This window comes from Melanostigma gelatinosum (assembly GCF_949748355.1).
Source record: "Melanostigma gelatinosum genome assembly, chromosome: 11".
In the NCBI taxonomy this organism is placed as follows: domain Eukaryota; kingdom Metazoa; phylum Chordata; class Actinopteri; order Perciformes; family Zoarcidae; genus Melanostigma; species Melanostigma gelatinosum.
The window spans coordinates 27,412,248-27,440,008 of NC_136644.1; the positions used below are offsets into that span (position 1 = coordinate 27,412,248).

The window sequence follows — 27,761 nt, forward strand, 5'->3', positions numbered from 1 at the left end:
CGTAGTCGTCATGGTGACATCTCTCGACGGTTTGTGGACGTTTTGAAGCCTCGAGTTCGGAATTCTGGCCGTCGCCATCTTGTTTTTTTAACAACCAGTGAACAGGAAGTGACCATATATGGACTGAGGAGGAGTGACGTAGAGACGCCGTATACGTCTCTGGTGTCGACCTGTCAATCACGTGTAGCCCCGCCCTAAAGCATCCCCTGCTTTATGGTCTGTGTGACTCTAAATGGAGCATAATGTACTAAATGAACATCATGCTGTATTGAAGAAGACTTGAAACTAGAGATTGAGACATAAACTCATGTTTACAATGTTTACTGAGGGAATAAATCAAGAGAGAAGTAGAGTCATTTTCTATAGACTTCTATACAACCAGAGGAGTCGCCCCCTGGTGGACACTAGAGAGAATGCAGCTTTATCACTTGAAGCTTTGAAGAACTTTACAATAATGGAGGTTGTCACAGACTGTTAACCCTGCAGCTGAACTCTGGGTGGCCAAACAACCCCCCGCCCCCCCAAACACACACACACACACACACACACACACACACACACACACACAGGGTTGAAGATGAAGACAGTGGAGGAATGTGAGAGCTGATAATCAGTCAGCAGAGATAAACTGTTGGATTCTTGACCGTCTACAGCCCGTCTACAGCCCGTCTATAGACCGTCTATAGACCGTCTATAGACCGTCTATAGACCGTCTACGGCCCATCTACATCCCATGTGTGTGTAACAGGTGTGTGTGATTAATAGGTGTGTGTAACAGGTGTGTGTGTGTAACAGGTGTGTGTGTGTAACAGGTGTGTGTGTAACAGGTGTGTGTGATTAATAGGTGTGTGTGTAACAGGTGTGTGAGTAACAAACCAGTTTTATTTGTTTTTACAAAACGTTTAGAAAGAATCAAACACAGGACTTCCACCAGGAGGCAGCTGTTCACGTCCAGCAGTGAAACCACAAGTCTGTGTGGAGTTACTGTAAAGTACCAAACGTATTTAACTGGAGTTCTGAGAAAAACGTACTTATTTAAACTCAAACCACGACTGTGTTACAAATGTTTTATTTTTACTTCCATTACAAAGTGCAGCTGAGTACTTGCTGGTCTATGCAGTACGCATTCAATCGCGATGAACTACCTCATCATCACATGCCACCTTGAACTTTGACCCTCTTACTCATATATCTGCTGTGCAAAGGATTGTGGGTCTGAATGACCAGAAAGCTGATCTGACGCTGATGTGGGAGCCAATGAGCTGTGTGGTCGTGCTGGACTTGTTGTGGTTCATACTTCTGAACCCTGGTGCTCAGTTTGAATCAGTTGAACAGACTTTGAAGGTTTCAGCTTCATCTCTGCATCAAGTCTCTCTGGTTCGTCTGTCAGAGGACAGACATGAAGTGAAGGTCTACTACAGACCTGTTCCTCCTCAGGACCCTGTGGGGTCTGCAGGTCTCTGGATGTCACCTTATGTGTGGAAGGTCACGGCTGTGAAGGTTGCACAGATATCAGGGCGGGGGCACTTCTCTCAGCATTCCTGCCTGTTGTGGGCCGGCGGCGTCACCACGCTGCCGTTAGCCGTTATCTCCCCCACGTGTCGGCGGGGACGAGGAGCTGCTGGATGGCCCCGGGCCCCGCAGAGCCTTGTATGGCCACGGCCCGCTGGGAGACGGACGATAAGCAGCTCACAGGCAGCTATGCCTCCATGTTTAGAGCAATGTCTGTTTCTGTTAAATTTAGAGCAGTTATCGGATGCAGCTCTCCCTCCTCAACACTCTCTCTGCTGCTGCTGCTGCTGCTGCATCAGGACCAGAGGTGAGTACCGGCTCACAGAAGGGACAAAAAGGAGAAGCTTTCACTGAGTTCAGCACCAGCACATCTCCATCCAGCTGGAGAGGAGAAGATGCTGCTGTGATGCAATCAAGTGACCTGGAGTCATGGAGTTATACTGTGGTGTGGTAGTAGTACTAGTAATACTGTGGTGTGGTAGTAGTACTAGTAATACTGTGGTGTGGTAGTAGTACTAGTTATACTGTGGTGTGGTAGTAGTACTAGTAATACTGTGGTGTGGTAGTAGTACTAGTAATACTGTGGTGTGGTAGTAGTACTAGTTATACTGTGGTGTGGTAGTAGTACTAGTTATACTGTGGTGTGGTAGTAGTACTAGTTATACTGTGGTGTGGTAGTAGTACTAGTAATACTGTGGTGTGGTAGTAGTACTAGTTATACTGTGGTGTGGTAGTAGTACTAGTAATACTGTGGTGTGGTAGTAGTACTAGTTATACTGTGGTGTGGTAGTAGTACTAGTAATACTGTGGTGTGGTAGTAGTACTAGTAATACTGTGGTGTGGTAGTAGTACTAGTTATACTGTGGTGTGGTAGTAGTACTAGTTATACTGTGGTGTGGTAGTAGTACTAGTTATACTGTGGTGTGGTAGTAGTACTAGTAATACTGTGGTGTGGTAGTAGTACTAGTAATACTGTGGTGTGGTAGTAGTACTAGTTATACTGTGGTGTGGTAGTAGTACTAGTAATACTGTGGTGTGGTAGTAGTACTAGTAATACTGTGGTGTGGTAGTAGTACTAGTTATACTGTGGTGTGGTAGTAGTACTAGTAATACTGTGGTGTGGTAGTAGTACTAGTTATACTGTGGTGTGGTAGTAGTACTAGTTATACTGTGGTGTGGTAGTAGTACTAGTTATACTGTGGTGTGGTAGTAATACTAGTAATACTGTGGTGTGGTAGTAGTACTAGTAATACTGTGGTGTGGTAGTAGTACTAGTAATACTGTGGTGTGGTAGTAGTACTAGTAATACTGTGGTGTGGTAGTAGTACTAGTTATACTGTGGTGTGGTAGTAGTACTAGTAATACTGTGGTGTGGTAGTAGTACTAGTAATACTGTGGTGTGGTAGTAGTACTAGTTATACTGTGGTGTGGTAGTAGTACTAGTAATACTGTGGTGTGGTAGTAGTACTAGTTATACTGTGGTGTGGTAGTAGTACTAGTTATACTGTGGTGTGGTAGTAGTACTAGTTATACTGTGGTGTGGTAGTAATACTAGTAATACTGTGGTGTGGTAGTAGTACTAGTAATACTGTGGTGTGGTAGTAGTACTAGTAATACTGTGGTGTGGTAGTAGTACTAGTAATACTGTGGTGTGGTAGTAGTACTAGTAATACTGTGGTGTGGTAGTAGTACTAGTAATACTGTGGTGTGGTAGTAGTACTAGTAATACTGTGGTGTGGTAGTAGTACTAGTAATACTGTGGTGTGGTAGTAGTACTAGTTATACTGTGGTGTGGTAGTAGTACTAGTAATACTGTGGTGTGGTAGTAGTACTAGTTATACTGTGGTGTGGTAGTAGTACTAGTTATACTGTGGTGTGGTAGTAGTACTAGTTATACTGTGGTGTGGTAGTAATACTAGTAATACTGTGGTGTGGTAGTAGTACTAGTAATACTGTGGTGTGGTAGTAGTACTAGTAATACTGTGGTGTGGTAGTAGTACTAGTAATACTGTGGTGTGGTAGTAGTACTAGTAATACTGTGGTGTGGTAGTAGTACTAGTAATACTGTGGTGTGGTAGTAGTACTAGTAATACTGTGGTGTGGTAGTAGTACTAGTTATACTGTGGTGTGGTAGTAGTACTAGTAATACTGTGGTGTGGTAGTAGTACTAGTTATACTGTGGTGTGGTAGTAGTACTAGTTATACTGTGGTGTGGTAGTAGTACTAGTTATACTGTGGTGTGGTAGTAGTACTAGTTATACTGTGGTGTGGTAGTAGTACTAGTTATACTGTGGTGAGGTAGTAGTACTAGTAATACTGTGGTGTGGTAGTAGTACTAGTTATACTGTGGTGTGGTAGTAGTACTAGTTATACTGTGGTGTGGTAGTAGTACTAGTAATACTGTGGTGTGGTAGTAGTACTAGTAATACTGTGGTGTGGTAGTAGTACTAGTTATACTGTGGTGTGGTAGTAGTACTAGTAATACTGTGGTGTGGTAGTAGTACTAGTAATACTGTGGTGTGGTAGTAGTACTAGTAATACTGTGGTGTGGTAGTAGTACTAGTAATACTGTGGTGTGGTAGTAGTACTAGTAATACTGTGGTGTGGTAGTAGTACTAGTAATACTGTGGTGTGGTAGTAGTACTAGTAATACTGTGGTGTGGTAGTACTACTAGTAATACTGTGGTGTGGTAGTAGTACTAGTAATACTGTGGTGTGGTAGTACTACTAGTAATACTGTGGTGTGGTAGTAGTACTAGTAATACTGTGGTGTGGTAGTAGTACTAGTAATACTGTGGTGTGGTAGTAGTACTAGTTATACTGTGGTGTGGTAGTAGTACTAGTTATACTGTGGTGTGGTAGTAGTACTAGTTATACTGTGGTGTGGTAGTAGTACTAGTAATACTGTGGTGTGGTAGTAGTACTAGTTATACTGTGGTGTGGTAGTAGTACTAGTTATACTGTGGTGTGGTAGTAGTACTAGTTATACTGTGGTGTGGTAGTAGTACTAGTAATACTGTGGTGTGGTAGTAGTACTAGTTATACTGTGGTGTGGTAGTAGTACTAGTAATACTGTGGTGTGGTAGTAGTACTAGTTATACTGTGGTGTGGTAGTAGTACTAGTAATACTGTGGTGTGGTAGTAGTACTAGTAATACTGTGGTGTGGTAGTAGTACTAGTTATACTGTGGTGTGGTAGTAGTACTAGTTATACTGTGGTGTGGTAGTAGTACTAGTTATACTGTGGTGTGGTAGTAGTACTAGTAATACTGTGGTGTGGTAGTAGTACTAGTAATACTGTGGTGTGGTAGTAGTACTAGTTATACTGTGGTGTGGTAGTAGTACTAGTAATACTGTGGTGTGGTAGTAGTACTAGTTATACTGTGGTGTGGTAGTAGTACTAGTTATACTGTGGTGTGGTAGTAGTACTAGTAATACTGTGGTGTGGTAGTAGTACTAGTTATACTGTGGTGTGGTAGTAGTACTAGTTATACTGTGGTGTGGTAGTAGTACTAGTTATACTGTGGTGTGGTAGTAGTACTAGTAATACTGTGGTGTGGTAGTAGTACTAGTAATACTGTGGTGTGGTAGTAGTACTAGTAATACTGTGGTGTGGTAGTAGTACTAGTAATACTGTGGTGTGGTAGTAGTACTAGTAATACTGTGGTGTGGTAGTAGTACTAGTAATACTGTGGTGTGGTAGTAGTACTAGTAATACTGTGGTGTGGTAGTAGTACTAGTTATACTGTGGTGTGGTAGTAGTACTAGTAATACTGTGGTGTGGTAGTAGTACTAGTTATACTGTGGTGTGGTAGTAGTACTAGTTATACTGTGGTGTGGTAGTAGTACTAGTTATACTGTGGTGTGGTAGTAGTACTAGTAATACTGTGGTGTGGTAGTAGTACTAGTAATACTGTGGTGTGGTAGTAGTACTAGTAATACTGTGGTGTGGTAGTAGTACTAGTAATACTGTGGTGTGGTAGTAGTACTAGTAATACTGTGGTGTGGTAGTAGTACTAGTAATACTGTGGTGTGGTAGTAGTACTAGTAATACTGTGGTGTGGTAGTAGTACTAGTAATACTGTGGTGTGGTAGTAGTACTAGTTATACTGTGGTGTGGTAGTAGTACTAGTTATACTGTGGTGTGGTAGTAGTACTAGTTATACTGTGGTGTGGTAGTAGTACTAGTTATACTGTGGTGTGGTAGTAGTACTAGTTATACTGTGGTGTGGTAGTAGTACTAGTAATACTGTGGTGTGGTAGTAGTACTAGTAATACTGTGGTGTGGTAGTAGTACTAGTTATACTGTGGTGTGGTAGTAGTACTAGTTATACTGTGGTGTGGTAGTAGTACTAGTAATACTGTGGTGTGGTAGTAGTACTAGTAATACTGTGGTGTGGTAGTAGTACTAGTAATACTGTGGTGTGGTAGTAGTACTAGTAATACTGTGGTGTGGTAGTAGTACTAGTAATACTGTGGTGTGGTAGTAGTACTAGTTATACTGTGGTGTGAGTAGTAGTACTAGTTATACTGTGGTGTGGTAGTAGTACTAGTTATACTGTGGTGTGGTAGTAGTACTAGGTTTATACTGTGGTGAGGTAGTAGTACTAGTAATACTGTGTGGTAGTAGTACTAGTTATACTGTGGTGTGGTAGTAGTACTAGTAATACTGTGGTGTGGTAGTAGTACTAGTAATACTGTGATGTGGTAGTAGTACTAGTAATACTGTGGTGTGGTAGTAGTACTAGTTATACTGTGGTGTGGTAGTAGTACTAGTAATACTGTGGTGTGGTAGTAGTACTAGTTATACTGTGGTGTGGTAGTAGTACTAGTAATACTGTGGTGTGGTAGTAGTACTAGTTATACTGTGGTGTGGTAGTAGTACTAGTTATACTGTGGTGTGGTAGTAGTACTAGTTATACTGTGGTGTGGTAGTAGTACTAGTAATACTGTGGTGTGGTAGTAGTACTAGTAATACTGTGGTGTGGTAGTAGTACTAGTAATACTGTGGTGTGGTAGTAGTACTAGTAATACTGTGGTGTGGTAGTAGTACTAGTTATACTGTGGTGTGGTAGTAGTACTAGTAATACTGTGGTGTGGTAGTAGTACTAGTAATACTGTGGTGTGGTAGTAGTACTAGTTATACTGTGGTGTGGTAGTAGTACTAGTTATACTGTGGTGTGGTAGTAGTACTAGTTATACTGTGGTGTGGTAGTAGTACTAGTAATACTGTGGTGTGGTAGTAGTACTAGTAATACTGTGGTGTGGTAGTAGTACTAGTTATACTGTGGTGTGGTAGTAGTACTAGTAATACTGTGGTGTGGTAGTAGTACTAGTTATACTGTGGTGTGGTAGTAGTACTAGTAATACTGTGGTGTGGTAGTAGTACTAGTAATACTGTGGTGTGGTAGTAGTACTAGTTATACTGTGGTGTGGTAGTAGTACTAGTAATACTGTGGTGTGGTAGTAGTACTAGTTATACTGTGGTGTGGTAGTAGTACTAGTAATACTGTGGTGTGGTAGTAGTACTAGTTATACTGTGGTGTGGTAGTAGTACTAGTAATACTGTGGTGTGGTAGTAGTACTAGTAATACTGTGGTGTGGTAGTAGTACTAGTTATACTGTGGTGTGGTAGTAGTACTAGTAATACTGTGGTGTGGTAGTAGTACTAGTTATACTGTGGTGTGGTAGTAGTACTAGTAATACTGTGGTGTGGTAGTAGTACTAGTTATACTGTGGTGTGGTAGTAGTACTAGTAATAATGTGGTGTGGTAGTAGTACTAGTAATACTGTGGTGTGGTAGTAGTACTAGTTATACTGTGGTGTGGTAGTAGTACTAGTAATACTGTGGTGTGGTAGTAGTACTAGTTATACTGTGGTGTGGTAGTAGTACTAGTAATACTGTGGTGTGGTAGTAGTACTAGTAATACTGTGGTGTGGTAGTAGTACTAGTTATACTGTGGTGTGGTAGTAGTACTAGTAATACTGTGGTGTGGTAGTAGTACTAGTAATACTGTGGTGTGGTAGTAGTACTAGTTATACTGTGGTGTGGTAGTAGTACTAGTAATACTGTGGTGTGGTAGTAGTACTAGTAATACTGTGGTGTGGTAGTAGTACTAGTTATACTGTGGTGTGGTAGTAGTACTAGTAATACTGTGGTGTGGTAGTAGTACTAGTAATACTGTGGTGTGGTAGTAGTACTAGTTATACTGTGGTGTGGTAGTAGTACTAGTAATACTGTGGTGTGGTAGTAGTACTAGTTATACTGTGGTGTGGTAGTAGTACTAGTAATACTGTGGTGTGGTAGTAGTACTAGTAATACTGTGGTGTGGTAGTAGTACTAGTTATACTGTGGTGTGGTAGTAGTACTAGTAATACTGTGGTGTGGTAGTAGTACTAGTAATACTGTGGTGTGGTAGTAGTACTAGTAATACTGTGGTGTGGTAGTAGTACTAGTTATACTGTGGTGTGGTAGTAGTACTAGTAATACTGTGGTGTGGTAGTAGTACTAGTTATACTGTGGTGTGGTAGTAGTACTAGTAATACTGTGGTGTGGTAGTAGTACTAGTAATACTGTGGTGTGGTAGTAGTACTAGTAATACTGTGGTGTGGTAGTAGTACTAGTTATACTGTGGTGTGGTAGTAGTACTAGTTATACTGTGGTGTGGTAGTAGTACTAGTAATACTGTGGTGTGGTAGTAGTACTAGTTATACTGTGGTGTGGTAGTAGTACTAGTAATACTGTGGTGTGGTAGTAGTACTAGTAATACTGTGGTGTGGTAGTAGTACTAGTTATACTGTGGTGTGGTAGTAGTACTAGTAATACTGTGGTGTGGTAGTAGTACTAGTAATACTGTGGTGTGGTAGTAGTACTAGTAATACTGTGGTGTGGTAGTAGTACTAGTTATACTGTGGTGTGGTAGTAGTACTAGTAATACTGTGGTGTGGTAGTAGTACTAGTTATACTGTGGTGTGGTAGTAGTACTAGTAATACTGTGGTGTCGAAGTAGTACTAGTTATACTGTGGTGTGGTAGTAGTACTAGTAATACTGTGGTGTGGTAGTAGTACTAGTAATACTGTGGTGTGGTAGTAGTACTAGTAATACTGTGGTGTGGTAGTAGTACTAGTTATACTGTGGTGTGGTAGTAGTACTAGTAATACTGTGGTGTGGTAGTAGTACTAGTAATACTGTGGTGTGGTAGTAGTACTAGTTATACTGTGGTGTGGTAGTAGTACTAGTAATACTGTGGTGTGGTAGTCGTACTAGTTATACTGTGGTGTGGAAGTAGTACTAGTAATACTGTGGTGTGGTAGTAGTACTAGTTATACTGTGGTGTGGTAGTAGTACTAGTAATACTGTGGTGTGGTAGTAGTACTAGTAATACTGTGGTGTGGTAGTAGTACTAGTTATACTGTGGTGTGGTAGTAGTACTAGTAATACTGTGGTGTGGTAGTAGTACTAGTAATACTGTGGTGTGGTAGTAGTACTAGTTATACTGTGGTGTGGTAGTAGTACTAGTTATACTGTGGTGTGGTAGTCGTACTAGTTATACTGTGGTGTGGAAGTAGTACTAGTAATACTGTGGTGTGGTAGTAGTACTAGTTATACTGTGGTGTGGTAGTAGTACTAGTAATACTGTGGTGTGGTAGTAGTACTAGTAATACTGTGGTGTGGTAGTAGTACTAGTTATACTGTGGTGTGGTAGTAGTACTAGTAATACTGTGGTGTGGTAGTAGTACTAGTAATACTGTGGTGTGGTAGTAGTACTAGTTATACTGTGGTGTGGTAGTAGTACTAGTTATACTGTGGTGTGGTAGTAGTACTAGTAATACTGTAGTGTTGTAGTAATTAATACTGTAGTGTTGTAGTAATTAATACTGTAGTGTTGTAGTAATTAATACTGTAGTGTTGTAGTAATTAATACTGTAGTGTCGTAGTAATTAATACTGTAGTGTAGTAGTAATTAATACTGTAGTGTAGTAGTAATTAATACTGTAGTGTCGTAGTAATAATACTGTAGTGTTGTAGTAATAATACTGTAGTGTTGTAGTAATTAATACTGTAGTGTAGTAGTAATTAATACTGTAGTGTTGTAGTAATTAATACTGTAGTGTTGTAGTAATTAATACTGTAGTGTCGTAGTAATAATACTGTAGTGTTGTAGTAATTAATACTGTAGTGTAGTAGTAATTAATACTGTAGTGTTGTAGTAATTAATACTGTAGTGTTGTAGTAATTAATACTGTAGTGTCGTAGTAATAATACTGTAGTGTTGTAGTAATTAATACTGTAGTGTTGTAGTAATTAATACTGTAGTGTAGTAGTAATTAATACTGTAGTGTAGTAGTAATTAATACTGTAGTGTAGTAGTAATTAATACTGTAGTGTCGTAGTAATAATACTGTAGTGTTGTAGTAATTAATACTGTAGTGTTGTAGTAATTAATACTGTAGTGTAGTAGTAATTAATACTGTAGTGTAGTAGTAATTAATACTGTAGTGTAGTAGTAATTAATACTGTAGTGTCGTAGTAATAATACTGTAGTGTTGTAGTAATTAATACTGTAGTGTTGTAGTAATTAATACTGTAGTGTCGTAGTAATAATACTGTAGTGTTGTAGTAATTAATACTGTAGTGTTGTAGTAATTAATACTGTAGTGTCGTAGTAATAATACTGTAGTGTTGTAGTAATTAATACTGTAGTGTTGTAGTAATTAATACTGTAGTGTAGTAGTAATTAATACTGTAGTGTTGTAGTAATTAATACTGTAGTGTAGTAGTAATTAATACTGTAGTGTTGTAGTAATTAATACTGTAGTGTAATAGTGTCGTGTTTCTGCCTCCACGAGGAAAACTCTTCTCATGTTTCTTTGAGTTTCTGTCAGAGACTGAATCTGTTTGAGTGACGGTAGGTTTCTCCTTTACACAGTTCTGTGCTTTATATACAGTCGGTGTAACTGTGTTATTGTATAGTACTGCAATAGAGCAGGCAGTACAGCAGTACATGTTATATAATACTACAGTACAGCAGGGTGCTATGTTATAGTGGTGTTAGAATATTATTGGTCCATAAAACAGTGTTTAGTGTCCTTAAAAATGTATGAGTCAAAGAAAAAAGTTTTAAATTTAATTGTCAATTGTCTTTGTTTTGTCAAGAACTGATCATAACTTCTAAATACTTCTACAAAACTACCTTTGTGTAGTTATTAGTCAGTTACTGTTCATGTTTGGAGAAAGATTGAAGAACATCTTGTGTTAAAATCACGTCACGTGAACATTCACAACTGTTCTCTGTGATTCAGGAGATGGGAAGTCGAGAAGTCGTCCATTCAAACCAGTTTCAAACATGATCCGACAGAAAGGCACTAAAATCTCCTTCTGTGTCTCGCAGGTTTAAGCTCAACGGTCACCATGAGCCAAACCGGGACCTCGTCACGGTTCTCCACGTATCAGCTGCTTTTCCTGTCGATCATCATCTCAACTGAACTTCCAGATTCTGTGGCCGGAGGCTCCGCTCTGACCCTCACGTCCAACGACACGCTCAGCAACCACACCACCAAATGTGGAGGAGGCAGCGTCTGCGTTGAAGGCGTCATCCTGCCAGTGTGGAAGCCAGAAAACCCGGCCTTCCCCGACCGCCTTGCCAGGGCCACTGTCTACTTCGTGGGGTTGGCGTACATGTTCTTGGGCGTCTCCATCATCGCTGACCGCTTTATGGCGTCCATCGAGGTCATTACCTCCCAGGAGAGACAGATCACCATCAAGAAGCCCAACGGTGAGAAGATCACCACGACGGTGCGCATCTGGAACGAGACGGTGTCCAACCTGACCCTGATGGCGCTGGGTTCCTCCGCCCCAGAAATCCTCCTGTCGGTCGTGGAGGTTTGTGGTCACAACTTTAACGCCGGCCAGCTGGGCCCCAACACCATCGTAGGAAGTGCCGCCTTCAACATGTTTGTCATCATTGGCCTTTGTGTGTCCGTCATTCCTGAAGGAGAAACCAGAAAGGTGAAGCACCTCAGGGTGTTCTTCGTCACCGCCACCTGGAGCGTCTTTGCATACATCTGGCTTTACCTGATCCTGGCCTTCTTTTCTCCAGGCGTTGTTGAGATATGGGAGGGTCTGGTCACGCTCTTCTTCTTCCCCATTTGTGTTGGATTCGCCTACGTGGCCGACCGCAGACTCCTTTTCTACAAATACATGCACAAACGATACAGAGCAGGGAAGCACAAAGGAATGATCATCGAAACAGAGGGAGAGCCAGAGCTTCCCTCAAAGGTCGACATCGAAATGGACGGGAAAATGCTGAACTCCGACGGAGGGGACACAGGGTTTGACTTTAAGGAGCTGGATGAAGAAGAGGCTCGCAGAGAGGTGGCCAGGATCCTGAAGGAGCTGAAACAGAAACATCCCGAGAAGGAGATGGAGCAGTTGATGGAGCTCGCCAATTATCAAGTTTTAAGCCAGCAGCAGAAGAGTCGGGCTTTCTACCGCTGTCAGGCCACCAGGATCATGACGGGAGCAGGTAACATCCTGAAGAAGCATGCCGCCGACCAAGCCAAGAGAGCCACCCAGCACGACATCTGCTCCGAGGTTTCAGTGAACGACTTTTCCTCCAAGGTGTTCTTCGACCCCGGTACCTACCAGTGTCTGGAGAACTGCGGCACTGTAGCCCTGAACGTTGTGCGCCATGGTGGAGCCCTAACGAGCACAGTCTCCGTGGATTACCGGACTGAAGACGGCACCGCAAACGCCGGCTCAGATTACCAGTTCACTGAAGGAACTATCGTGTTCAAACCAGGCGAGACCGAAAAGGAACTCCGCATTGACATACTTGACGATGATATCTTTGAGGAAGATGAGCATTTCCTGGTTCACCTCAGCAATGTGACGGTCATATCACAGGGTGCCGGCTCAGACGAGCGCGAGGCAAACCGCGTGGACGCCCTCGCAAGTTTGGGTCTGCCGTGCTCGGCCACCGTCACCATCTTTGATGACGACCACGCAGGGATCTTTACGTTTGAGGAGCCGACGGTGACCGTGAGCGAGAGCGTCGGGGTGATAGAGGTGAAGGTGATCCGGACCTCTGGAGCTCGCGGCGTCGTGATGGTGCCGTACAAAACCATGCAGGGGACGGCTAAAGGAGGCGGCGAGGACTTTGAGGACACACATGGAGTCCTGGAGTTCGAGAATGATGAGATCTTGTAAGTACAAATCTTCTGTGTCAGTTCCTCTGATTTCTCTGCAAGGGGTCTTGGGTTTTCGAGTCTTTATGTCAAAACAAACTTTTAAATGTTAAGAGGATTATTTCTGACATATTGATTACTGTTGGATGACTGATGGTTCTTTGTCTGTGAGAGGACGTTTAGACAAACCGTCCTGAGTTCAGGAATTAGGCAGATGAAGCGGGTCGATGTGTCAGAGGAGGTTAAACATGAGTTCACACGGAGCTCATGGACGTTGACGTGGGTGGGACCAAGGTGGACCTCAGTGTATTATTCACTCAATCAACATTTGCTTGACATTGCTTGTTAAATGTCTCTCGTTCTGATGATTTGAACACTTTTTTTGACCAACCAGCCCTTCAGCTGCACAAACTGTCTTCAGTGGATGATTCTCCAAAACCTCACATTGTGTTAAGCAACAAGGCTCACATGGGCAAAGCAATGTGCAACGACATGAATGAGTATTACTGTGTGGTTGAAGTTAGAAATATCATGGCTAGTTTCAAAACACAGACACAAATTGCTCAATTTTGAGAGATGTGCTGCACAAATCCACCGTTCCACCTGCTGCGTACAGTACTGAGGGAGGCTCCCTTCGTGGCCTGAGAATGCTGTAAGTTACTATGTTAGCCATCATAGCGCCCCCTATGCAAACTTTAGTGGTGCATGTTTTTACCTGTTATCCATCTTTAAGGTATTTCAATATTCCTTCAAATTTCCACAACTTACTCACGACGATAAAACCAACGTCCAGTGTTCTCCGGTTGAATGTTGGTTCATCAGCAGACGTGTTGCTGGTCACGTAAATACCTCTGAAGATGTAAACTATTGGTGGAAACAGTTATAAAGATAACATTTAGATTTGCAGCCATGAAATATGATCCGGACATCCATTTGGTCCTCAGAAGATGAATCCTACTGATCCTCTAACTTTTCATCAGGTCAAATATCTTTATTTATTTAGTGCTAAATAAAGATGACGAGCGTTTTTATGATTTTTATCAATATTCAAAACGATCAGAGGACAAACCTTTAATGTAGTTCCCCACTGATCCCACACCGCCTGGTGGAAACAGGGACAACAGGGCCTGAAGCACCAATAATGTCAATGTGATCCAATACTTTCAGTGGACCTGATATGCTATTACCATTTATTTATCCATAATGTAATAACCTTTCAGCTATGTCAAACATTTTAACATAGCTGAAAAGATTTTTAGGCAGTATTGAACAAAATAGTCCCAAAATGTCTTTCAGCGATTGTTGTCGATGGATTGAAGTGCACGTGATTGGCTAACACACACACACTATTACGAGCGCAACCACCTACATGCCAACCCTGCAAAGACCCAAGTCTGCTCCTTCCATCTCAGGAACCGTGAAGCCAACCGGCCACTTAACATCAAATGGTCTGGAACACCACTTGAGCACTGTACCCACCCTGTCTACCTTGGAGTAACCCTGGACCGTACTCTCTCCTTTAAGGAGCACATCAACAACACAAAATCCAAAGTCGGTTCCCGAAACAACATCCTACGGAAACTGACCAACTCCAAATGAGGAGCCACAGCACACACATTAAGATCTACTGCTCTGGCCCTGTGCTATTCCTCTGCAGAATATGCATGTCCAGTTTGGGAGAGGTCAACCCATGCCAAGAAACTTGACCCAGCACTGAACAACACCTGCCGCCTGATCACTGGCTGCTTGAAACCCACCAACACAAGCAACCTTCACCTCCTCGCTGGCATTGCTCCTGCTGATATTAGACGGGAAGTTGCCAGCCGAGTCGAGAAAACAAAATCTACTAGCGATGAACGCCATCTCCTCCATGGATGTCACCCTCCGGCCCAACGGCTAAAATCAAGAAGAAGCTTTCTCAGGCATGTCCAGCCCCTAATAAAGTCTCGGGAAGAAACCAGACTCCAACTCTGGAGGGAAAAGCTTGAGAATGACCCTCCTCCAACTGTCATGGAAATACTGCCCACTGAAAACCTTCCCCCTGGCCCAGAAGCACCATGGGCTCAATGGAAAACACTAAACCGCCTCAGAACAAGAACGGGACGATCAAAAGCTGCTCTGGTCAGATGGGGCTCCAAGACTGGCCCAACCACATGTGAATGTGGAGAAGCAGACCATACTATGGAGCATTGCCTTGTCTGCCCTCTACTACCCAACCCTGAGACTCAAAAGACCTTGCAGTGTTCAATGAAAATGCAAAGGACTGTGTAAAGCAGCGGTTCCCAAACTTTTTAGGCCGCGCACCCCCTTCTACATCCCGACCGGGTTCGCGCACCCCCCCCCCCTTAATAATAAAATAAAAGAAGCAACAGAGCCTTTTAAGCCTTCATAGCCGCATAAGAATCGGACCAATGAGAGAACAGTTTGCTCGCGCGCGGCATTTGTTTACAAGATTTAGTCCGCTGTTAAATGTTGCAGTGTGAACACAAACGGAACAAAGGAGCAACTGCAACAAAGCAAACGAACTGAAGGTGTGAAAACGCCCTGAAACACTGCAACAAAGTTTCAATAACTTTCAGTGACACAAGGCGTCACTTTTAAAGAGCAATACGGATGCGAGCACACACGCACAGGCTCAGAGGCAGATTATCACATTTCATTTACAATTAATGAGCGACTAATGTAGCCAGGATGTCTTCGGACAAAGCATCGATGCAGCGACACAGTGTTGTTGGACACCGGGATCATGTCCAACTTTTTTGCTTCTTTCTCCCCAATCATACATTCCACCATCTCTCTGGCAGCTGGCGAGCTCACGTCTTCAGTGATTGTGTGCGGTAGCCCCTTTCTCGCTGTTCTGTAACCAGATATGAAGCCCGTAGTGCGTCATTTATAGACCAACACATGAATGAGACTCCAGTTGTTTTGGCTGTTTTGTAACTCCTCCAATTTGGATATAAAGAATGTAAGGGGCTTTTGACTTGCACTGGCATGCTTGGTGTTCAGGTGGCGACGTAAATAAGAGCTTCAGACTGTTAGCCAGAACCTCACTGCACACCACGCACTGTGGCTTTGGGGAATCTGCGTTGCCAATCCAAGTGAAGCCCAGACACACATACTTTTCATCATATTTCCTCTTTTTTTTCCCAGTCTGATGCTCACTCTCGTTTCCTCTTTTTTCACCTTGACTCCGCGATGGGCCGATGTGCTCCCGATGTGTCTGTGCTATCCCTTCCTCCTTTTGGTCTCCTCCGTCTCATCTTCCTCTGACTCTGGCTCGAGTTCTTCTCCCGGTCTCTCCCCAACGCACCTCTCCGTTCCCCTCGCCTCCGATTCCTCTGTCTCTCTCTGTCCCTCTCCTCTTTTACGACTGATAGCTTCAGATGTCCCACCTGACAGTTTTTTAATTAAAATTACATTTTTTTTTTATATTTAATATTATTACACCATCAGACCGCCATTACACTTTTCCTCTCGCGCACCCCCTAGAGGCAGCTCGCGCACCACACTTTGGGAATCCCTGGTGTAAAGAAATGGGAAACTGTCATATAACCATCACGCTTCAGTGAAACGAAAAGAAGACGACACACACACACACACGGTGTGATGTCACAGGTCTGCAGAGGTACAGGTACTTGCAAATATCTGTTTTTTTGTGTCGCTTTTTTCCTGCAGACTTCAGTGGTGATCTGTGGTTATACGGATGGAGATGAATTTCTGGACACTTTTCCGGTTTTCTAATCAATCAATACTCATCGATTCTCAGACTCCTAATTTATGGTGTATAAGTACATTTTTGTTTACCAGTATTTTTCTCGCTCTCATGTTTTTTGAGTGTAAATGTGGTAAAATTCTGGTTTAAATCGGGAACTTTGCAATCAAAGAATCATAGAAAAGTCAGAATCTGAACATTTGGCAGCAGCTGTATGATGGTCGGTATTGAACAGGAGCTCCTTCTGAACACGATCATGTGACTCGGCCTCAGGTTTACATGCCTCTCAGACTCTTTCCACGTCTGCGGGCAGCAGGAATGAAATGACAACAGGTTTATTTCCAGAGCGTAAACACGGCCGCTGGCTGCGAAGGCGGCGGGAAGTAAAATGGGAAAGGTGGCAAGCGCCTCTCGTTGTTTCAGTTTATTAATGAGGAAGCTGCCCTGCATTTACCCTGCTGAGCCTTATATAGAGCCTTCAGGTTACAGGTCGATGCTGAGGACCAGTCACAGCTCACATCTATTTATTTTGGGGGGGTTATCAACCAGTGAACAGGAAGTGACCATATCTGGACTGAGGAGGAGTGACGTAGAGACGCCGTACGTCTCTGGTAGAGACCTGTCAATCAGCGTGTAGCTGTGATTGGTCGCAGGTGTTACCTTCATGGAAGTCGTCCGCGTGCTGTAGAAACACTTTCCTGGTTGATTGAGTGTTTTTAGATTCAATATATTATTATCAGTCAACTTCAGAGCTCTTCTCACTATTAATATTATTTACTCTTCTTGTTATTTCATTTTGTTATAGCTCCTCTTGTTCTTATTTATTTAACATAAATATGTAAATAGACAATAGAGGAGTAAAATAAATCAAGTTTCAGACTCATTGAAAATAAATAAAAAGGTTTTTGGAGGTTAAAGGGAAACTATAAATGTTTCTCTAACATCTGTTTTTATTGGTTGATTACACGTTGTACACGTGTCTGATACCTGTTAAATACTACATGTTACTTCATAGTACACAGACACTCAGAGGGCATGTCTCTGGCTGACGTTAGCTGATGTTTAGCTGACGTTAGCTGATGTTAGCTGATGTTTAGCTAACGTTAGCTGACGTTAGCTGACGTTAGCTGATGTTTAGTTGACGTTAGCTGATGTTAGCTGATGTTTAGCTAACGTTAGCTGACGTTAGCTGATGTTTAGTTGACATTAGCTGACGTTAGCTGATGTTTAGCTAACGTTAGCTGACGTTAGCTGATGTTTAGCTGACGTTAGCTGACGTTAGCTGATGTTTAGCTGATGTTTAGCTTTCACAGACTGACGGATGATTGAAGTGATGAAGAACATGTTCCAGTGGTACTTATACTTCTCTCAGTATAACCGGCTGATACTCGTTCAGAGTACACTGTACTACACCAGTGAGCCATTACTATAAGAATACTGATGAGTAAAGCTAGAGCTCAACAGTAAGTCTGCAGTGTTACTCGCTCCCTCTCGGTTCTCCGACAGGCTGAAATAGAGAGCGAGAGGTCGGAGGTCAGCTCCTCTGTGAGAGGAAGCGGCTGCACTCACCTGTCTGAGTTAGCTTAGCTCTCATCCAGCTTCACACAGACGATGAATCTCACTGTGAGCAGCGCTGTCACAATGTCTTCAGTTTGATCCACAATCACAGAGCAACGTAGTCTGGTTTCACTTATTATTACTTTAAAAATACTTTTATACTTCGTCCGTTTTCAATCATTAGTTTTCTTTTTTGTCAGAACGACGGAGAGAAAGAAAGCTGCAGAGCTGAGCCCCGAGGTGCAGAGGCCTTCCTCAGAACTTTATCAGAACATGACAGAGTTTAGCCTCCAGAAGAGTCTGAAGACGCTGAGTCTCTGTGAGCTCCACTGCTTCTACATCAGCCTCAACGTCAGCTTCGTTCCTCATTTACACACGAGACGAGAGACGCTCATCAAAGGAGCATTTCAGCCTCACAGCTTTCTTTGTGTCGTGTTTGTGCAGGTTCAGCTTCTGCAAACAAACACACTTTGTGAATTCAACCCTCGATGTTGAGTCAGCGGCCCTTTAGTCCGCCGGGTTGTTGGATGTTTGCTGACCTGCGCTCGTCTCTATTCTCCGGTGAGTGCGAGTGCTTTCCAGCTCGTGTCTCACGTGTCCTCTGTCGTGCTGCCGCTGTGTTGGCCAGATAAACATCACGCAGCGCTCTTCCTTATTAGGCCGGCCTGTGTGGAGCAGCAGCAGCATCCTGCTCATCGTCCAGCACTCGCCCCATCAAGCAGACAGATGAGTGCAGCCGCTTCCTGTACTGATGAGTACATCAGTATTCTTATAGCAACGGCTCACTGGTGTAGTACAGTGTACTCTGAACGAGTATCAGCCAGTTATACTGAGAGAAGTATAAGTACGTTAGCTAAACATCAGCTAATGTCAGCATAAATCCACTTTAAATGTAATTATTATTATAATACAAAGGTCATTGTATCAGTTATTATTAGTCATCAAAATTATTCTGTAACAATGTGAAGATATAAAACAAATGTTCTCCTTCATTTTAAAAACATTACAGGTGATACAAACATTTATTAGAACCAGGAAACATTCAGATGTATGTGATTGCTGTTTAACAAATCCGTCTATAAATAAAACTTTAACTGCAGGACTTTACTTTCACACTCCATCTTATACAGACTCACAGACGGCAAACCTCCAACCATCAATCTGCTCATATTAAATAAACATGGGAATGCATGAAGGCGGATCTGTGTTTCCACGCCGCCGGCGTGTACACACACACACACACACACACACACACACACACACACACACACCGTGAATGTGTCCAATCAGGGCTGCTGTAGCCTGCAGACCAGTGAAGCCTCCAAACAAACTTGGAACTGTGTCAGCTGGTTTCTTCATGTTGGGTCACTGAATCTATGGACCTCAAATCAAACTGGTCTGAACTGGAAGCTCATCACTAGTCTTTAATATTTAATATCTTATTAATCTTGGTTTCATATCCATTTGCAGCTGAAACTCGCTGCAGAGCACAAAGCGTCAAACATACGATGACGTCGGCATCAAACCACTGAAACGTTGAATGACAACGCTTTTTGTATTTGGTCAGAGAAAGTTACGTAGTATATCAAGTAACCGTTATTTTAAGTTCTGTCGTTACGCTACGTCGCTGCGCTACGTCGCTGCGCTACGTCGCTGCGCTACGCCGCTGCGCTACGCAGTTACGCTACGTCGTTACGCTACGTCGTTACGCTGCGAGTGTGATACAAACGGATATGAAACGTATTTATGAAAGATATTTTTGGTTCAGAAACGACGACTCTCATCGTATCTGTGGTTTGCAAAGATGTCCATTGCCAAGATGTTGTGCTGCTTGTGTTGGATTGTGTAAATCACTTCAAGGCGTTTTTCAGGCTGCTTCCCTGCAGCCTCCAGCTCTGGTCTCTGGCATCTTTCATCACCGTGTTTTCCTCATGACGCCTCAGCCGTCTGCACACTTCTCCTTCTGCAACCTTTCTGTGTTTTTTTCTGTTTCAGCAAAACTATTCAGATCAATATAATTGATGATGAAGAATATGAGAAAAACAAGAACTTCTTCCTAGAGATCGGAGAGCCTCAGCTGCTGGAGATGAGTGAGAGGAAAGGTGGGGGTGTCGCCTTCCCATGCTGTAACCCCGCCCACATCACTAACGACCTGTAACCTCTGTTAATTCACGCTCACCTCAAGACCTCACAGGGAGAAACATCAGAGATCAATCTATTGTCGATATCTGACGGTTAAAGTCACAATGAATTTCACTATCTGTGAATCATCAAGTTTTCTTCAGTATCAAAGAAATCTCTACCGAAGCACAAAACCCGATATCACGAGAAACCCAAAGGTAGTTTCTTGTTATTAAGCGTGAATCAAAGATCAGCAGTGTCGGTATGCACAGACGGTGTCTTGACAACAGCAGCAACTGATTTAAGCTGAAAAGGATCAAAGAGTTCTGATTATTGATCAGCGAATCAGAAGAATGAAACTCTTTCACGTAGAGCTAACTGTATTCTGGTTCACAGACATGTCTGGTACTGAAGCGGCTACAGTATTAAACCCAGAGGAACCACTGAAGCCCGGTTAGCCTGAAGCAGAGCTGTCCAGGCCCCCGTGGTGCTGATCAAGCTTGGACTACTTATCTCCGCCTTTTGTTTTCTCTTTCAGCATAAATGAACCCATTATCACAAGACGATAACAAAACAGTTAACTTGTGATCTCGAGATAACAGGAGTGAAAAATAATTCCAAGCACATTATCCTTCCTGTTTACACCTCACAAACAGAATCAAGACAACTAATACCAGTTACAAACTATTAACATGAACTTTTATCATAGTTATTGTGTGTGGAAGCCTGTAGACAAAGTACAAAAGAAAGAATTTCTTTGTTAAAGTTCTTCTAAAACAACTCAAATGCAAATTGAAAACTGTGAAAATAACAAAAGACGTCAAACCGGGCTAAGACAGGTGGCTGCTCCAAGCCTGTAAATGAAGAGAAGATTAAACAAGAAAAAGAAATATTTCATCAGCATCACCTGAAGCTCTGTGATTGGATGTTTCTTACTCAGATGCATCATGGGAGCCCAAAACACCTTTACCACTTTCCTCCTTAAAACCTGAGAAACCCAAACACCAGTCTGCGTGACTACAATCCACCAGCTGTGAGCAGGAACAAGTGTTCCAACCTGATGATTTGGGTGAATTGGCCCTTTAACTTCCTCCCTGCAGGCCAGATGAGGTGAGCTCATCCCTGTTGCCACGGTGTTGCCACGGTGCCTCAGACACCATGATGACGGAGTCCTGTCAGATTGCATCCGTCGGCCTCTATGAGTGTGTTTGAATGTGTGTTTGTGAACTAACGCATGACCCCTGACCTCCCCTCCCACTGTACTCTGTCGTCCGCAGGAAGACCATAGCAGTTAGAGTAATTGACCATGATGAGTACGATAAGCAGGCCAACTTCTACATAGAGCTGCAGGAGCCATGTTGGAACCAGAGGAGATGGACAGGTGTGAAAAGACACCTCTGACCTTTCCTTCATCTACCTCGAGGCGTTCTTTTCCTGCTTTTGTTCGGTTTTCTCCGGCTGCTGTCGCTGGGCTGCCTCCTCCTTCACCACCCGTCCTGAATGTTATCAGCCGATTGAATGAGCTTCATCAGTGGTCATCATCACCACGGTTCTACTGCCTCAGAGGGGCCAAACTGAAGCTGCGTTTAGAAACTGAATTAAAACAAATGGAGGTTTAGGCAACAAAACTCCTCAGTTGGGTTTAGGAAAAGATCCTGGTTTGGATTAAGATAAGAACGTTAGTTAAGTACAGTTAAGTAACGTTAGTTAAGTTGTCTTTTGGTTTCACACGGAGCACTGACAGCTGTCTCGTGGTCAAAGTCCTGTGTCGGTTAGACCTCGTCCATCCAACCCGTCCTCCACGTAGACTTTATACTACGTCACCTGACTCCCTGCTTTGCTCCCGTCATAATCACTTCGGCCACTAGAGGTCGGCGTCGTCTTCTTGCATTTGTATCGGTGATCAATCGTGATTGGAGGATAACGTGATAGGAATGAGTAAGACATGTTGGGACTGGTTAGGACAGGAAGGGGTACTTTCAACTTGTTGGGATGTGGTGGGACACTCAATGGCAGGTCAGAAAAACTGGGACTGTCCGACAGTTAGGACTAGTTAGAACTAGTGTGGGAAGATTGGAATAAGTGGTATTTGTTGGACTGGTTGGATCGGTTGGGTAAGGGGACTGGTCAGAACTGATTAGGACATACTGGGACAGGTAGAGACAGGATGGGGTGCTTTCCACTGGTTGGGTCACTGAGGGACAGACAGTTCTGGACAAGTTCTGACCAGTTGTGACTGGTTAGGACAGAATGAGACTGACAAGAACAGAGTCCGACATTGTTGGTTCTGGCTGGGACAGATTAGCATATACTTGGGAGAAATTAGGACTGTCTGGACATAACGGTTTTGGACACGCTAGAACAGGTTAGGACCAGTCTGGACTGGTTTGGTCAAGTTAGAACGAGTATAGACATGTCTGGAGAGGTTTGAATATGTCATATGACAGGTGAGGACAGGTGAGGACAGGTGAGCTTGCGGTCTGCTTGTCCCTGTCCCAGTAAACCTGCCTGTGTGTGCTTTCCCTTAAACACTTAACATCATCCAGGATTTGACGTAGAACTCCTACTGACATGGAAACAGGAAACGTTTCAACACAGTGATGCACTTTCATGTTGTGAGAAGTGAAGTTCTTCATGCGTGAATCCTTCATCTGGACTTGAACATGGTGCTGTTATCGTACTCTCAGTCAGATCAGGACCGAATCATGTTCAGCTGAAACTAAACTCTCCATCTTCAGAAGATCTGAGCTCCTCTTTTTTTAACTCCTTCTTTCTTTTTATCCCTTTTGTTTCCCCGCTTCTTTTTTCTCTCTGATTTCATCTCTCTCTGTTTCTTCTCATCAGCTGTGCTGCTTCAGGAAGTCGGTAAGCTGCTCTAATGTTTCCTTTTCTGTCCTGCTGTTTGCCTCATTCATCATAAATACAGTGAAATACAGTTAGGTTCATTTTAGAATTCAAATGAGGACTGACTCTAAAATCAGAACTAAGTTTGACTTCTTCTTTCATATTTTCTATCCTTTCAGGTGGATTCGTCAAAACAGGTGGGTGAACACGGACACTTTCTCTGCATCATCTCATTGGTCGTGATATAATACCGGAACACTGCCTGTGAATCTGAGTTAATTTGTCCTGTTTGGCTCCTGAGCAGACAAACAGCTGTATGGTCAGACGCCTCTCATCGGTGGAAACGTTAGCGTTAAAGCTTTACAACACTTAAAGCAACAACAGACTATAACAGAGCTGCAGCACTTTAATCTTCATCATTCTCACTTCAGGAAATAGTCACGAGATGCAATCTATTGGTTTCAGTTTTTCATATCCCTCGTAACTCATTTCTTTTCAGGACAAAACCAACAGTTAGGTTTAAGCAACAAAACCAACAGTTAGGTTTAAGCAACAAAACCAACAGTTAGGTTCAAGCAACAAAACCAACAGTTAGGTTTAAGCAACAAAACCAACAGTTAGGTTCAAGCAACAAAACCAACAGTTAGGTTTAAGCAACAAAACCAACAGTTAGGTTCAAGCAACAAAACCAACAGTTAGGTTTAAGCAACAAAACCAACAGTTAGGTTTAAGCAACAAAACCAACAGTTAGGTTTAAGCAACAAAACCAACAGTTAGGTTTAAGCAACAAAACCAACAGTTAGGTTTAAGCAACAAAACCAACAGTTAGGTTCAAGCAACAAAACCAACAGTTAGGTTCAAGCAACAAAACCAACAGTTAGGTTCAAGCAACAAAACCAACAGTTAGGTTCAAGCAACAAAACCAACAGTTAGGTTTAAGCAACAAAACCAACAGTTAGGTTCAAGCAACAAAACCAACAGTTAGGTTTAAGCAACAAAACCAACAGTTAGGTTTAAGCAACAAAACCAACAGTTAGGTTCAAGCAACAAAACCAACAGTTAGGTTTAAGCAACAAAACCAACAGTTAGGTTTAAGCAACAAAACCAACAGTTAGGTTCAAGCAACAAAACCAACAGTTAGGTTTAAGCAACAAAACCAACAGTTAGGTTTAAGCAACAAAACCAACAGTTAGGTTTAAGCAACAAAACCAACAGTTAGGTTCAAGCAACAAAACCAACAGTTAGTTTTAAGCAACAAAACCAACAGTTAGGTTTAAGCAACAAAACCAACAGTTAGTTTTAAGCAACAAAACCAACAGTTAGGTTTAAGCAACAAAACCAACAGTTAGGTTTAAGCAACAAAACCAACAGTTAGGTTCAAGCAACAAAACCAACAGTTAGGTTTAAGCAACAAAACCAACAGTTAGGTTTAAGCAACAAAACCAACAGTTAGGTTTAAGCAACAAAACCAACAGTTAGGTTCAAGCAACAAAACCAACAGTTAGGTTCAAGCAACAAAACCAACAGTTAGGTTCAAGCAACAAAACCAACAGTTAGGTTTAAGCAACAAAACCAACAGTTAGGTTTAAGCAACAAAACCAACAGTTAGGTTTAGGTAATTCTACATTGTGGATGAATTGAAAGCATCCTTCTCAGGAGCTGTGACTCTGTTTTGGATCTTTACTTGAATTGTACAGCAGACGGTCGGTCACTGTTCTCGTTCTCTCTACGTTATAAATAAAGTTAAACAAACATCTGTAGCCTCGTGTCAGTGCAGTCAGATTCTCTGAGCACCACGGTCGTCTTTTCCTTTAGTCCTTAAGAATTCTCCTTCACATCTTTCCTTGACCTCGTGACGTTTCCATTGAGGTCAAGGAGAAGTGGTTAGGAAAGGACATTAGGATGAGTAACTCAACCTCTGACCTCTTCCACCTCTGAGGCCTGAGGGGTACGTTCATTTTCTTTTCATAGTTTCAGACAAAATTCCTGTTGGTCATGCCAACATAGTTCTTAGATTTTTGCAAAGTTCATCTCTTCAAGATGTGGTTGTTGTTGTTGTTGTTGTTGTGGATGGAGATGGAGATGTGACTTTCTCTGGTTAAGGTTCTGTTTCTGACATCAGCTTGTGGTTACCTGTTCAGGCAGAGACGTCTACAGGAAGGTCCAGGGACGAGACCACCCCGTCCCCTCCACCATTATCAACATCGCAGGTATGTCCGTCTGTTTGTCCACCATCTGTCTGTCTTCATTCACTCACCTCCTCAAATTCATCCGTCCTCCCATCAATCAATCCGTCTATCAGTCCTTCCATCCATTCATCCAGTGTGATTCTTTATGACAGATTATACTGTGACATTTTAAAATGTTTTGATGGTTTCTGTACTATCACTATTTCATGACAGTATTATACCATACGATGCCTATACCACCCATCATGCATCCTCTCTCTCGCTTTCTCTCTCACTTTCTCCGTCACTCTCTTCTCCTCTCGCTCTCCTTATCCCCCTTCTTCCCTATCTCTCTCCTTCTTTCTCTCACTCTCTCTCTCTTTATCTCTTTATCACTTTACCTCTCTCTCTCTCTCTCTGTCTCTCTCTCTCTCAGATGAGGGGGGTGAGGAGGTTTTGACCAAGAAGGAGGAGGAGGAGAGGAGGGTTGCAGAGATGGGTCGGCCGATGCTGGGCGAGCACATCAAACTGGAGGTCGTCATAGAGGAGTCGTACGAGTTCAAGGTGGGTTGACTTTCTGTTTCTGTTTCATGTCTGATCTTTAGATCGGCGATCAACCTGATGGGAGGATTTGAACAAAGAGGAACACAATCTGACTTGTCATTGTTTGACCTTGGTGATTGACGGTGGAGCTTCCTGTGACCTGCTGTCTTTCAGAGCACCGTGGATAAACTCCTTAAGAAGACCAACCTGGCCCTGGTGATCGGGACGAACAGCTGGAGAGAGCAGTTTGTGGAGGCCATCACAGTCAGCTCTGGTAAGAACTTGAGCTGAGTCAGTCTACTATAACCCGCCCAAGATTTAAATGTGAATCAGTGTTGAGTCCCGGCTCTGCCTCCCTCTCCTGTCCAGGTGATGATGATGATGAATGCGGCGAGGAGAAGCTGCCCTCCTGTTTTGACTACGTCATGCACTTCCTCACCGTCTTCTGGAAGATTCTGTTTGCCTTAGTTCCTCCCACCGACTATTTCAACGGCTGGGCCTGCTTCGTCGTCTCCATCTCCGTCATCGGCATTCTGACGGCATTCATCGGTGACCTGGCGTCGCATTTCGGCTGCACCGTCGGCCTCAAAGACTCCGTCACTGCTGTGGTGTTCGTAGCTTTGGGCACATCTGTACCAGGTCTGATTCACTTCCGATTACAATACTTTACATTCATCTGGCTGATGCTGCTGTCCAAAGCGACTTCACAAGATTAGTAAAAAATGGTAGAGTCTGCCAAGCGTCAACCTAACCTCTACGGTAAAAGCTAGTTCTGAACTCAAAAATAAACTGATACACTTTGACCACACCCAACATCACAGGTGTGTACAGGTGTGTTTAGTTGTACTTGTACCAATACAGAGATGACATGCAGCAACCACTAGATGGCAGTGAAAGCAGGATTATTGATCTGGGTTTGTTTTCTCACTTCAGGGGAACTTCACTGGTTTGCTTTCACTTCCATAATTGTGAGACAGATTAAACATAAATTGGTGAATAAGTTGCGCTGTGGTTTTGATATCCTGACATTTAGTCCCTAGTATGAGTCAAACAGCAGCAGTTAAATCGACTTGATGGATCTCAAACAGCCGATCATCTCCACTTTCTCTCTCCCTCAGACACCTTTGCCAGTAAGGTGTCAGCCACCCAGGACCAATACGCCGACGCCTCAATCGGTAACGTGACGGGAAGTAACGCTGTCAACGTCTTCCTGGGTATTGGCGTGGCCTGGTCCATCGCTGCCGTCTACCACTACTCCAAGGGTGAGGAGTTCAAGGTTGACCCGGGCACGCTTGCCTTCTCCGTCACACTCTTCACCATCTTTGCCTTCATCTGTATCGCCGTACTCATCTACCGCCGCCGGCCCGAGATCGGCGGGGAGCTCGGCGGACCCAGAGTCCCCAAGATCCTCACCACCTGCCTGTTCTTCAGCCTGTGGTTAATGTACATTGTCTTCTCCTCGTTGGAGGCCTACTGCCACGTAAAAGGCTTCTGAAAGTTCTGCTTCTGACGGGGCCCCAAAGGTTCTGACAGGTTCTTGATGAACAGTTCTGAGGGATTTCTTAAGGTTCCAACAAGGTTCCATTGATTTGTGTTATTGGTCTAAAGGTGTGGAAGATATCTAAAAGTTGTAACAGCTTCCTGAGAGTTGATGCATTCCTAAAGCTTCTGAAGTAAACGTTCTGACAGGCTTCTGGAAACTTGGATGAACTCATCATGGTTCCAACAGGTTTTCTGAGGTTTCTAAATGCTAAAAATGTAATTATTCTGGACTCTTTATATTTCATTTTCTTTAAACGTCTAATAGATTCAAAACAACTTTGATGGCTTTCTACAGATCCTGACGCATTCCTTAAAGTTCCTATAGGTTCCTGCATAATGTGACAGGTTCCTGTCCTTTTCCTAAGGGTTTGAATAAACCTTTAAATGTTCTGCTGGGTTCTGTCCAGTTTCTATAGTTTCTGTTGTTTGTCTAAGGATTTAGATAGACTTAACGTTGTAACAGGTTCCTGACAGTTGATGGATTCCTAAAGGTCCCAGTAGGTTTCTGCATATTGTAACAAGCTCCAGGTATTTGTTCAAAGTGTCTGAATAAACCTCTGGATTCTACAGGGTTC

The 27,761-nt window shown here is 43.0% G+C and overlaps 1 protein-coding gene across 7 annotated transcripts; it reads left to right on the top strand.

Moving 5' to 3' along the window:
* Positions 1-10,924: 10,924 nt before the first annotated feature.
* Positions 10,925-27,139, top strand: slc8a1a (solute carrier family 8 member 1a; the record flags this gene model as incomplete). Of its 7 annotated transcripts, XM_079278409.1 has the most annotated exons (9): positions 10,925-12,717; positions 19,964-20,070; positions 22,934-22,954; positions 23,113-23,134; positions 25,079-25,143; positions 25,538-25,665; positions 25,819-25,918; positions 26,014-26,283; positions 26,763-27,139. In XM_079278409.1, the coding sequence occupies 9 exons, from the start codon at positions 10,925-10,927 to the stop codon at positions 27,137-27,139; spliced, it is 2,883 nt and encodes a 960-aa protein (XP_079134535.1). The 7 variants fall into 7 exon arrangements, with proteins under 7 accessions (XP_079134535.1, XP_079134534.1, XP_079134536.1 ...); XM_079278408.1 differs by lacking the exons at positions 22,934-22,954; positions 23,113-23,134 and having other exon boundaries at positions 19,964-20,094; positions 25,075-25,143; XM_079278410.1 differs by lacking the exons at positions 22,934-22,954; positions 23,113-23,134 and having other exon boundaries at positions 11,177-12,717; positions 19,964-20,078; positions 25,056-25,143.
* Positions 27,140-27,761: the final 622 nt, after the last annotated feature.